The sequence below is a fragment of the Gorilla gorilla genome, chromosome 3 (assembly GCF_029281585.2).
Source record: "Gorilla gorilla gorilla isolate KB3781 chromosome 3, NHGRI_mGorGor1-v2.1_pri, whole genome shotgun sequence".
In the NCBI taxonomy this organism is placed as follows: Eukaryota; Metazoa; Chordata; class Mammalia; order Primates; family Hominidae; genus Gorilla; species Gorilla gorilla.
The window spans coordinates 135,019,403-135,033,913 of record NC_073227.2 but is presented as its reverse complement, the minus strand read 5'-3'; the positions used below and the strand labels follow the sequence as shown (position 1 = coordinate 135,033,913).

At 37.8% G+C, this 14,511-nt stretch overlaps 1 protein-coding gene across 2 annotated transcripts in view; it reads right to left on the bottom strand.

Annotated features, from left to right (window-relative positions):
* UGT8 (UDP glycosyltransferase 8) overlaps window positions 1–14,511 on the bottom strand; it is an 85,938-nt gene that overhangs the window by 49,281 nt on the left and 22,146 nt on the right. For both annotated transcript variants that reach the window (XM_004040310.5, XM_055384109.2), the window contains exon 2: window positions 4,620–5,443. In XM_004040310.5, the coding sequence (XP_004040358.1) occupies window positions 4,620–5,441 (822 nt within the window). In that variant the 5' untranslated portion in view covers window positions 5,442–5,443. The remainder of the gene's footprint in view (window positions 1–4,619; window positions 5,444–14,511) is intronic.

Genomic DNA, 14,511 nt, shown 5'->3' with positions numbered 1-14,511 from the left:
TTTTGGCAACTATTTCTATTTGATACAGTTCATTAAATATTAAAGTTTTATTGAGTACCAACCATTTTTCAGGCACTCAGGTTATAGAGTATCAACCTTTTGAGGTACTCACATTCTAGTTAAGAGAGCCATGTAAAACAAACAAACAACAACAAAAACAGTACAACAACAGCAAACAGTAGTTAAAGTGCTATTAGGTGCTATAAGAGTTCAAGGCTATAGAAGTTGAAAAGTGGCAGAGAGCAACTGCCTGGCAGCGTAGGCCATTTCAGCCAATGGGAAATCATCTAAAAAGTATCACTTGAAACATTTATTTTTAATAACTATTAGATTCCCTAAGTAAACATGTACTATTCTTTGGTGGATTATCTGCTAATAAAATTAATAAAAATTAAAATCACTTTCCAATTAGATGTCATTATTTCATTCACATTTAATATTTAAAGGATCTATTTGGCCAGGCGTGGTGGCTCACACCTGTAATCCCAGCACTTTGGGAGGCCGAGACGGGCAGATCACAAGGTCAGGAGATCGAGACCATCCTGGCTAACACGGTGAAACCCCATCTCTACTAAAAATACGAAAAATTAGCTGGGTATGGTGGCACTTGTCTGTAGTCCCAGCTACCTGGGAGGCTGAGGCAGGAGAATCACTTGCACCTGGGAGGCAGAGGTTGTAGTGAGCTGAGATCATGCCACTGCACTCCAGCCTGGGCGACAGAGCAAGAGATTCCATCTCAAAAAAAAAAAAAAAAAGAATCTATTCAAATAGGGGCCTGTCTACAGACCTCCTTCTTGACCAAAGCATTTTTATTTTTTAATCTTTTTTTTTTTTTTTTTTGAGACGGAGTCTCGCTCTGTCGCCCAGGCTGGAGTGCAGTGGCGCGATCTCGGCTCACTGCAAGCTCCGCCTCCTGGGTTCACGCCATTCTCCTGCCTCAGCCTCCCGAGTAGCTGGGACTACAGGCGCCCGCCACCACGCCCGGCTAATTTTTAGTATTTTTAGTAGAGATGGGGTTTCACTGTGTTAGCCAGGATGGTCTCGATCTCCTGACCTCGTGATCCACCCGCCTCGGCCTCCCAAAGTGCTGGGATTACAGGCGTGAGCCACCGCGCCCGGCCTGTTTTTTAATCTTTATCCATGTTCTCTACTGGCCTGCAATGATAGAGTAGGTAAACCACTATATGAATGTGATCCAACTCAGAATTCTTCCCCTTAGTCCACATTGTTTAAAGAATCCTATTAGAGGCAGCCAGGTAGTAGATGATAAGTTGTCTTTCCAGGCACATTTCTAACATGGATTTTAAAATGATTTCTACTATCAAGGCACACAATTTCTTCACTCTACACTGACACAACATTTTGTAATCAAAAGCATTTGAACTTAGGCTGATTTAGTTTATCAAATCTCTAAAGCATAAATAAGAGTCCATATGGTTTCATTTGACTTGAGTATTAAGCCCTGACAATCTTTGAGAGACATAAAATATATAAGATTCAAAAAACTGCTGTCTCTGCATGGTTTTATACACAATTGTAAGTAAGTAAATGACTAAAATTAGTGACAAGAGATGCAATCACCTTGAAAAAACACCTAATAAATAGCAAAACAACCCACATTACACCTGACTTTGCCACAGACTATCTGTGTGGCTTTTGATGAAGTCTTTGTATCTACTATGTGAGAAATGGATGGACTATTCCCTATCTCTATTCTACCTACTTTAAAGGAAAGAATAAATAAAATGAATGGAGCCGAACTATATGCTCTCTGCAGGATTTCTTTCGGATCAAACATTGTGAAAGCTTATTGAAAATGTCCTTTATAAATTTTCTCTGCCCTTTCATCCCAGGTTGTGAAATTCAGTCCCACTGTACAATCATTTACAGACATCTGGAAAACCTAATCTATGCCCAGTGTAAGATACCAGGGCAATTAACAATTAAGCTGCTATATGTGAATCATGTGTTCTACGCAGCTACTTTCTGAGCCTTCCTGTGTTACTGTCACAACAATGCCCTGTAAATAATACAGGCATTTGAGAAACTCATTAACTTTTAGAATGAAAAGGTATAGTTTATTATCTCAAATAAATCTACTAGAAAAATCTCAGTGGGAACATGTGTTCATAAGCATATAAAACCACACCAGAATAAGGAATACCTGAAAGAGTACTGCACATCATTCTTCAAAATACTCCCTGCTCAAAAACTATAAATAACATTCTGAAATGAAAACAGCCCTTCACAATGATAATCTAATAGACTTCCAATAATAATAATATACTTATCTATGTCCACATACTCTATATAACACATGCACACATGCCATGTCTGTGCATGCAACCAAACTAATTGGCACAAAGCAAACTTTGTAAATAAAAAACGCATTTCAAAAGAACCACTACAAATAGCCCAGAGGAAAAAGAAGAACTCCACAAAGAAAGTCAAGCCAGTGTCAAATGAGAAATTATGGCAAATTAAAGGATATTTTGAGTAATACCTTATGTCGAGCACCAAAAACCACTAAAAAGATGTTTTTCATGTAAAACAAAATAGTGACACTAGTAAGGACATCTGTGTGCAGAGGAATCCATGACAGAAAAATATGCTTGGATGGTAGAAAAAAAATTATCACATGATATGCATCTTTTTGAAAAGTAGAGTATTGAAAATAAAACATAAAATATTTTCCTACACTTATACTGTGTCATTCAAGTTGCTGCAACTCAAGACAAATATACAGCAGGAACTGGAAGGAAAGAAAAGGCAATCAGGACAGGACATTCCGTTTTTTTTTTTTTTTTTTTAGACAGGGTCTCACTCTGACACCTAGGCTGCAGTGTAGTGGTGTGATCTCAGCTCACTGTGGCCTCGACCTCCTGAACTCAAGTGATCCTCCCACCTCAGCCTCCTGAGTAGCTGGGACTATAGACATGCATCACCATACCCAGCTAATTTTTATTTTTTGTAGAGACAAGGTTTCACTATGTTGTCCAGGCTGGTCTCGAACTCCTGGACTCAAGTGATCCTCCTGCCTTGGCCTCCCAAAGTGCTGGGATTACAGGCATGGGCCACCGCGTCCAGCTCCTTTTCATCATATACTTCTTCTTCAATCAAGTGACTGAAGAAGAGAGACATCACCCAGATGAAAACCAAAGGGAGCTGGCAGAAGGGGAGTGTTCTAGCTGGGAAAAGATGATGACCTAGAGAGAACAAGGATGATTTGTGTAACATTTTAAATGACTCAGTTAAGGTAAAGATATACCTTGATTACCAAATCTTTTAGAAGCTGCTTCTAAAATCTGATTTTAGCTACCTTTAGGAAGGTGACTCTGCCAGAGAAGATCTGAGGATTCAAAATGAGCTTGGATAAATTCATGAATAGCTAAGATAAGCTGAGATTAATCCCTATCCTTTACAGTTGACGTCAGAGAGAACAAGTGTGCCCTCATGGCCTCCAGTGGCTGTATATATTTGAAATGCTGTGGGTGTACAGGCCATTTCTGTTTCCATCTTATATGAAATATATCGATATATTATTTATTAATTATAACTCTAATGGCCATATTAGAAAAGCCTACAGGTCGTATATTTCTAATCACCTTATTGCCTCACGACAAAATTCAGCCACGTGATTGTCCTCATCTATACGAGAAAATCTGGATTTACTCTTCATCAAGGCCCTGACAGAATTTTTAATATGTAGTACCAGAACTAGAAATCAACAATTTAGCAAAATTGTTTTGAGTGGCTATTTCCAGAGGTAGGATTAAAAGTAACTTGAATAAAGTCCTGCAACAAGCCCTACACTTCCTAGTAAATGGGATCTGACGTTGAGGTTAAATTGAGAGATTCAATCTGAGGTTACAAAACTCACTACAACAATAGGTATGTGTATGGCTTCTGCTAATGTGGGATACCTAATAAAAAACAAGGATGGTGAACAGAATACCAAGGGATTTACTGTTGGCTCAATCAATAAAAAGAATTTAAGTTTGACATAGAGAACAGAGTTTCTTAAAGTGCCACTGATTCCATCATTGAAATGAAATTGCAATAGAGCATGCTTTCCTTAAAACCATTACATTTACTTACTAGCTTAAATTAACCGACTCCCTACTTTGATGGAAGTTACCACCTCACTTTCATTATTGGACATAAACTAGTGGTAATAACCTCCCAGAGAAGAACCTCTGTTCACTGACCTGAAGCTAAACATATATACCTGTTAATTGTGCTATTTGGGGCAGAACAGAGGGGATTCTGTGTGTAATTAAAGATAAAATCACTTATACTCATTAAAATTAACCATTTAACTATATTCTCCTCACATACTATAACTATTACTTAATCAGAAAACTACTTCCCAGCCAGTCTATTGACCATATGGCATAGTGGTATTTTTTCAGTATTACAGAAATGCTCATTCAAAGCAGGAATGTTTCCCAGGGAAGTGGTGGACCCACATAAAGGGACTTTGGAGGCCCCATGTCCTAATCACCTTTTAGTGTACTGCATATATACAATATATATAAATAACAAATCATATCTCTTCCAAAAATCAAAATTGACTTTTACATTAAAAAAGAATTACCAAGGAATTCAGCAAACCTTACTTCTGGTAGTGGGCTGGCCGGTTTGGTTAGGATTCCTCCTACATAAACAACATTAGGCAGAGTGGGTCTTGGGAATTCCAGTGCTACGTCAGTACACAGCATCCACAGGCTGGACCCATGAACCAAATCAAACATGGACTTCTCCGGCAGCAGGTTGTACTTCTGCATTATCCTTTCATATTTGGGAAGAACCAGAAAGCTGACCCCTAATCTGGAAATGAGGTAAACACCGGTATTTTTCATCCTTTGCAGCAAGTTCATGCGGTCTGTGAGGAGTGAGTTAAACTCTGGGACGTATGCTAATGGAGCAGGAGCACCCACTTCAGCAGGATACCAAAGGCCAGTTGAAAATACAGCATATTTAACCCCTAAAAGATGAGCTATCACAAATCCACACATATCATTAGGGTCCACCAGCAGCAGGTCAAATTTTTCTTTCTTCAGACCCTGGATCAGGGCACGGTTGCCAACCATCATGTCACAGTTCTTAGTATAGTGATCCAGTATGTCAAACAGTTCGATTGCTGTCAATCTCCCAGAGAAAATATTCCGCATCTTGGACTGTAGGAAAGCATCTGAGGTGGTACTGTTAAAGATCCCTGGGTAGCGCTGGAGGCTGTAATGATTAGATGGGGTGATGTCTCTGCCTTCAGAGAGGAGGAACACTGTATGGTGGCCTCTCTCGTGCAAGGCTGAGGCTAGCGTCTTGAAAATGTACATATGGCTTTCAAACATAATTGGCGGCACGATGATGATTTTGGCAGCCTTCGCTATCCCAACAGCACTCCACAGGAGAATGAAATATGGAGTGTAAGACTTCATAGCTGTAATAACAACCAGAAAACAACTTAAAACAAAATACAATGCTCACCATTCAAAACAAGCAATCACAAAGCATTTTTCCCCAAAAATATCTGATCTAATACTTTGTCTAAAAAAAAAAAAATCATGAACAGACACTTCTCAAAAGAAGACATTTATGCAGCCAAAAAACACATGAAAAAATGCTCACCATCACTGGCCATCAGAGAAATGCAAATCAAAAGCACAATGAGATATCATCTCACACCAGTTAGAATGGCAATCATTAAAAAGTCAGGAAACAACAGGTGCTGGAGAGGATGTGGAGAAACAGGAACACTTTTACACTGTTGGTGGGACTGTAAACTAGTTCAACCATTGTGCAAGTCAATGTGGCGATTCCTCAGGGATCTAGAACTAGAAATACCATTTGAACCAGCCATCCCATTACTGGGTATATACCCAAAGGACTATAAATCATGCTGCTATAAAGACACATGCACACGTATGTTTATTGCGGCACTATTCACAATAGCAAAGACTTGGAACCAACCCAAATGTCCAACAATGATAGACTGGATTAAGAAAATGTGGCACATATACACCACGGAATACTATGCAGCCATAAAAAATGATGAGTTCATGTCCTTTGTAGGGACATGGATGAAATTGGAAATCATCATTCTCAGTAAACTATCGCAAGAACAAAAAACCAAACACCGCATATTTTCACTCATAGGTGGGAGTTGAACAATGGGAACACATAGACACAGGAGGGGGAACATCACACTCTGGGGACTGTTGTGGGGTGGGGGGAGGGGGGAGGGATAGCATTGGGATATATACCTAATGCTAGATGACGAGTTAGTGGGTGCAGCACACCAGCATGTCACATGTATACATATGTAACTAACCTGCACATTGCACACATGTACCCTAAAACTTAAAGTATAATAATAAAAAGAATGCATTATATAGTATTATACACTAACATACAAAAAAAATCACTATTAAAAATTATCTTGATATTTGTTCTAATTACCTCTTTATTTTTGAAAGATCAATTATGTTTAAGTATAGAATTGAAAGCAAAGTTGACATAAACTGAAATATATTAAAAATGGATCTGTTTGGGAAGAAAATTGAATCAGTAAACTATTTTCAAACATTTGAAATAACATTTTGATAAGGCTGAATGACACATAATATATCTTTTTGGAACAATATCTGTGAAATATCTGTGGAACATCTGTTCATCTTCTAATTGAATGTCAATGTTAATCCTAGGAAGAAGAGCTGACCTTTTTAATTTCCAGGTATATCAGCATGTGTCTCTTATTTAAATCATTTTAATTCAATGGTTACATTTGCAGTTATAATCAAAGCATACCAAAGAAAGATTGTTTTAGAAAATAATTATTTTGAATGGTAGTTTGGTAATTCTGCAGAAAAGACTTTTTTCCAGAGGAAAAATGATCTTTAACATATATTTTCCCTTTACCTAAATACCATAATTGTCCTAGCAATCTATAATTATGTAATCTATGTCAATTTGCTGATGCATTTCAGGGCACTATGTAAAAGAGAAACTTTTAATAGAAAAGCTCAAGAGGGTTAATGGAGCTCAGTAAATACTTATTGAAAAAGGACTGATGAATGATTATGTCTCAGACCACACTTGCTATGTTGTACCTTTAACTCAGGTGCAAATGTCAAGTCAGATGATGCCTGTATACTTGAGGGCCAGTACTTCTCCTACCTTTTCATGTTAACAGATATGTGTAATAAAGTTGTCTTTTATTGTTTTTAGAGATAAATACACTATACGTGGGGACCATATAGTGTGCAAATACACCCACCAACCTATTCAATATAATGAATTCTTAGACTCTAAATTAGACCCCCAAATAGAAAAAAGATCTAAACAATTGCTCATGCAAACTGGACACATTTCAAAAATCTCAAAATAGATTTATACACACATCACCAACACACATATAACCAAACTGATATCTATTTTTACTCCTTAGAATACATTAACCCTCCTATTTGTATAAATTCCCAACATCTAAATGCAGTTTTAACAACTATACCTTCTCAACATTCAAACACTGCAAGCAATGTAAAGAAATCAATAGCAGGCAACTAATAGATTCTTCCAATAACAAGATTGAACTCTAAAATACATATATTTCCAGATGCTTTTTTCCTCTCCTACTCTAAGGGAAGTTTCAAACTATTTGAAAGTTGAAATTATACCATTAAGAATAAGTAAAAGTAATGCACATTACAAACATATAATATAAATGTCACTTACATTATTATAAGGCTTTAAAAATAATTAACTTTGGAGAAGATACTGATTCTATAGTAAAGTTGACTACAATTACAAGATCAGTGAAGAAAGAAAATTGAGGAGCCGATCTTAGAAAAACCTTCCAAATGTTTATTCTACTGTACTGCCTCACCTATGTGTCTCTCCAATGTTGCCTTCTCACAAATCTGAAGAAGGAAAAATGAGATATTTTACAAGGAAATATTATGAACTCCAGGGATAAGACTAATGCCAAAACAGGTAGGTATTCCAGCAGCTACTGCTCACTGCTGTCACTTCTTGTATATTCGAGAGGTGAGTATTTGATGATGGAACAATGGTAGAAAACTGGTCTCCCCACTGGGTTCTGGATCTAGCTGAGCAGACCATAGGTACACTCTGTTCAGCTACAGTTAAAACTACTTTATCTATCATAAATAACTTAAAACAAAAATGATCATAGAGAACAAATGCTTTCACTGTGCTTTTGTTTAATTTTTCCTTTTTAATTTTAATATTTTATTTCAGTAATTACTACAAAGTAAAAAGAAATCACATAATTTTTAATGAACTGCTTATATTTTAGAATAGCACTGTCAAGATATAATTATCTTATATTTTAATATAATTGTTATTATAATAGCCTATATTATTTATATTAAAGAAACCTGAAAAATACTCAATAGAAAGAAAACAAACTAAGCAATACAAATAAAATATGTAGACATATCAAATGCACCATAAACAAATATAATGACAAATGATATCTTAGAAATACAACCTGCAACATACATAATAGATATTTCACTTCCCTAAGTATTCTCCTGACTTCATTTAGTGCAGGAGAGGATTATTACCATCTGCAAATCTTGAAGTTATGTTAAATTCTCAACAACTGGGGATTGGTTAAATAGACTGTCATTCATTCATATAATGCAGCCACTAGAAAAATCTTACAAAAAGAATATGGCATAAGATATTCAAGATTAAATGTTGACTGAAAATTAGGATACTAAACATTATAAATATCATGTAGCACTTTGCAAAATATATACATGTGTACACATATGGGAATGATACTTGCCAAAATAGTATTGTTTTTCTCTGGATAGTGTGAATTATAGGAGTTTTAATTTTTTCCTTTTATGTATTCACAAAGGAATCCACAGTGCGCATGTGTTACTCTCATTGAAATAAAAATAAATATTATTTTAAAGTAACATATGATGAAAAAATACTTCATTCACAATAACAATAAAGTGTACAATAACAATATACCTTTTACATTACCAATATAGAATATTTGTTGCCTATAACATGGCCAGACTTCCCCTGAAGATATATACACAGGAATATTTTCTAAATGTATAGAAACACTTTTGTTTTCACAAAAGAAAATATTCTAAAAGTTAATCCTTCCCATGTTATAAATAGACTGATACATGTCTTCCAAATCCCACTGGATGATTGTTGGGTTTTGTTCGAAATTTAATCAAAATTATACCTATGTTCATTGGAAAAATATAAAAAGAAGAGAGAATACATTTTTGAAAAAGAAACAGTAATGATTTGGGATATCCATATAAATCTTAAAACATATTTTAAAACCCAATAATTAAAAACTGGAATTAGCCCAAGAATTCTACATGAAATCAATGCATCAGTGTAGGAAGCCTATTGGAATTCCCTGAATAAATATAAGCATAATAGATGGCGAAGGAAGTACCATAAATAGATGAGGAAAGAAAAACTTATTCAATAGTGTTAAAAATTTGCTTTATATTTGAAAAATAAAATCACTATATTTTTTACCTTAAACCTTCCTTAAAGTAAATTGAATAGCACAGTGTTAAAAGTTTTTAAATAAATCCATTAAAAATGTTTAGCTTTAAAGAATTATCTGGAAAGAGAAAAAAATAAGCATAAAGCAAAGCAAACAATTGCTTTTACAAATATTAGATTTAAATGCACAATCATTAATATTTTTGGAATGTTTAGAACATCTGGAGCAAGCAGAGGTTTCCAGTTTAAAATGGCAGATTAAAACAAGTGTTTCCATTCCTTTTCTCCCAAAGCTCCACTGGAAATTTGAGTGAAGAATATAAAAGAAAACAAATACACATGAGTTCTGAAAAGTGGTATGAGGCATTGACAGGGCTACAGTGGAATGACTGAACAAATGAACAAATTAGACTTGTCTCTTATAAAACCGGCAAGGATGTTATTTTTAGTGATAATGCTCAACTCTTGCAAAGGCACAGTGTAGTCTTAAGAAGTTGGTGAAAATGTAAACTGGTGTAAATGTTATGAAATACAACTAGCATATTATTTTATAACACTACAGAAATACCAATACTTATGTAGAAAAATGTCCATTGCATTCATAGCCAACAGCAAACAGCCAGAAACCACTATAAAGCCAACAGTAGATTAATTTAATTACACTATATTTTTATCATGGAAAATTATAGAACTTCAAAAATAATGTTTGAAAATAATTTTAATATCAGAAAATACTTGTAACATAACACTAAGAAGATCAGAAATAAAATTATGTATATGATATATATATGTATATATAAAGTGATTATAATGATAACGAAGTAACGATGAAACTGATAACAATGTTAAGGTTATGGACTTGAACAATTTTCTTTCCTTTTCTTATATTTTTCAGGATTTTCAAAGATTTCTACCAAAAGTAGGTAATTCTACAGCTTTCAGCTGGCACATCCCTGGAGCTGGAGCCTTACTCTCATCCTTCCTTTGGAGTTAAGCATCTTAAAACATCAGTCTCTATTTGCTGGTCTCCACTTACTCCCCAGATGTTTACTGTCAGCCTTTGAATGCACCACAATTCTAACCAAATTCTTACTGTTAAGGGCACTAACGCTTCCCAGAATTCATACAAATGCCCATTTTCCACTTATCTGTTTGGACTTCCCTTTAACAGCAGCCACTAGTGATTCTCTCTTCCTCTAAATTCTCTCTTAGCTTCTAGGATACTACTACCTCTTGACTACAAGATTCTGGCTGTGGAGTAACACGCTGCCAGAATCTTGAAGAAAATCCAAAATTCAAAGAATGTACAAAAATTTGAAGACTCTACACAAACTGCATTATCAGTCTACCCTTTTTTCTTCCTATTAAAAATTATTTCTATGCTTGCTTTCAAGACAGGAAGCCAAAAGCATTTTAATAGGTGTGTCTACCACTCACCACAGGGAAGTCATTTAACATTTCAGTGTGAATTAATTTGGGCGAAACAGTAAGATATCAGGATATTGGGGTGCACATCCAAAACGTTCATCTGTAAAAGTGATTTCTCCAAGGCCAAAGGAAGGGTTTGTCTGTTTGTTTTGTTTGAGACGGAGTCTTGCTCTGTAGCTCAGGCTAGAGTGCAATGGCACAATCTCAGCTCACTACAACCTTCACCTCCCAGGTTCAAGCAATTCTCCTGCCTCAGCCTCCTGAGTAGCTGGGATTACAGGCACACACCACCGTGCCCAACTAATTTTTGTATTTTTTTTAGTAGAGACAGGGTTTCACCATGTTGGTCAAACTGGTCTCGAACTCCTGACCGTGTGATCTGCCCGCCTCAGCCTACCAAAGTGCTGGGATTACAGGCATGAGCCACCATGCACAGCACAAAGGAAAGGTTTTAAACCCTTAGAGCTCCAGAAAACAAGTTAGATTAGCTACAATGCTTCTGTGCCTAGGTATCAATGGTTCATATATGCTGAAATTTGATACAGGAACACCCCAATATACTACTGAAATATTTTAAAGATGAAAATAGAATTTTATAAATCCCCTGTATTTCCCATTTTTCCAAAGAGACTAAAGCTAAAATACCAGAGTTTAATACCATACATGGGAGCCAAGATGGCCGAATAGGAACAGCTCCAGCCTACAGCTCCCAGCATGAGCGACGCAGAAGACGGGTGATTTCTGCATTTCCAACTGAGGTACTGGGTTCATCTCACTGGGGAGTGTTGGACAGTGGGTGCAGGACAGTGGGTGCAACACACCAAGCATGAGCCGAAGTAGGGTGAGGCATCGCCTCACCTGGGAAGCACAAGGGGTCAGGGAATTCCCTTTCCTAGTCAAAGAAAGGGGTGACAGAAGGCACCTGGAAAATCGGGTCACTCCCACCCTAATACTGCACTTTTCCAACGGTCTTAGCAAACAGCACACCAGGAGATTATATCCCCTGCATGGCTCAGAGGGTCCTACGCCCATGGAGCCTCACTCATTGCTAGCACAGCAGTCTGAGATCAAACTGCAAGGCGGCCATGAGGCTAGGGGAGGGGCGCCCGCCACTGCCGAGGCTTGAGTAGGTAAACAAGGCGGCCGGGAAGCTCGAACTGGGTGGAGCCCACTGCAGCTCAAGGAGGCCTGCCTGCCTCTGTAGACTCCACCTCTGGGGGCAGGGCATAGCCCCAAAAAAGGCAGCAGAAACCTCTGCAGACTTAAATGTCCCTGTCTGACAGCTTTGAAGAGAGTAGTGGTTCTCCCACCACGCAGCTGGAAATCTGAGAACGGGCAGACTGCCTCCTCAAGTGGGTCCCTGACCCCCGACTAGCCTAACTGGGAGGCACCCCCCAGTAAGGGCAGACTGACACCTCACATGGCCAGGTACTCCTCTGAGACAAAACTTCCAGAGGAACAATCAGGCAGCAACATTTGCTGTTCACCAATATCCGCTGTTCTGCAGCCTCTGCTGCTGATACCCAGGCAAAAAGGGTCTGGAGTGGACCTCCAGCAAACTCCAACAGACCTGCAGCTGAGGGTCCTGACTGTTAGAAGGAAAACTAACAAACAGAAAGGACACCCACACCAAAAGCCATCTGTGCATCACCATCATCAAAGACCAAAGGTAGATAAAACCACAAAGATGGGGAAAAAACAGAGCAGAAAAACCGGAAACTCTAAAAATCAGAGCACCTCTCCTCCTCCAAAGGAATGCAGCTCCTCACCAGCAACGGAACAAAGCTGGACAGAGAATGACTTTGATGAGTTGAGAGAAGAAGGCTTCAGATGATCAAACTACTCCGAGCTAAAGGAGGAAGTTCAAACCCATAGCAAAGAAGTTAAAAACCTTGAAAAAAATTAGACGAATGGCTAACTAGAATAACCAATGCAGGGAAGTCCTTAAAGGACCTGATGGAGCTGAAAACCACGGCACAAGAACTATGTGACGAACGCACAAGCCTCAGTAGCCGATTCGATCAACTGGAAAAAAGGGTATCAGTGATGGAAGATGAAATGAATGAAATGAAGTGAGAGGAGAAGTTTAGAGAAAAAAGAATAAAAAGAAACGAACAAAGCCTCCAAGAAATATGGGACTATGTGAAAAGACCAAATCTACGTCTGATTGGTGTACCTGAAAGTGACGGGGAGAATGCAACCAAGTTGGAAAACACTCTGCAGGGTATTATCCAGGAGAACTTCCCCAGTCTAGCAAGGCTGGCCAACGTTCAGATTCAGGAAATACCGAGAACGCCACAAAGATACTCCTCGAGAAGAGCAACTCCAAGACACATAATTGTCAGATTCACTAAAGTTGAAATGAAGGAAAAAATGTTAAGGGCAGCCAGAGAGAAAGGTCAGGGTACCCACAAAGGGAAGCCCATCAGACTAACAGCTGATCTCTTGGCTCTACAAGCCAGAAGAGAGTGGGGGCCAATATTCAACATTCTTAAAGAATTTTCAACCCAGAATTTCATATCCAGCTTCATAAGTGAAGGAGAAATAAAATACTTTACAGACAAGCAAATGCTGAGAGATTTTGTCACCACCAGGCCTGCCCTAAAAGAGCCCCTGAAGGAAGCACTAAACATGGAAAGGAACAACCAGTACCAGCCACTGCAAAAACATTCCAAATTGTAAAGACCATCAAGGCTAGGAAGAAACTGCATCAACTAATGAGCAAAATAACCAGCTAACATCATAATGACAGGATCAAATTCACACATAACAATATTAACCTTAAATGTAAATGGGCTAAATGCTCCAATTAAAAGACACAGACTGGCAAATTGGATAAAGAGTCAAGACCCATCAGTGTGCTGTATTCAGGAAACCCATCTCACGTGCAGAGACACACATAGGCTCAAAATAAAGGGATGGAGGATGATCTACCAAGCAAATGGAAAACAAAAAAAGGCAGGGGTTGCAATCCTAGTCTCAGATAAAACAGACTTTAAACCAGCAAAGATCAAAAGAGACAAGGCCATCACATAATGGTAAAGGGATCCATTCAACAAGAAGAGCTAACTATCCTAAATATATATGCATCCAATACAGGAGCATGCAGATACATAAAGCAAGTCCTTAGTGACCTACAAAGAGACTTAGACTTCCACACAATAATAATGGGAGACTTTAACACCCCACTGTCAACATGAGACAGATCAACGAGACAGAAAGTTAACAAGGATATCCAGGAAATGAACTCAGCTCTGCACCAAGCGGACCTAATAGACATCTACAGAACTCTCCACCCCAGTTCAACAGAATATACATTTTTTTCAGCACCACACCACACCTATTCCAAAATTGACCACATACTTGGAAGTAAAGCACTCCTCAGCAAATGTAAAAGAACAAAAATTATAACAAACTGTCTCTCAGACCACAGTGCAATCAAACTAGAACTCAGGATTAGGAAACTCACTAAAAACTGCTCAACTACATGGAAACTGAACAACCTGCTCCTGAATGGCTACTGGGTACATAACGAAGTGAAGGCTGAAATAAAGATGTTCTTTGAAA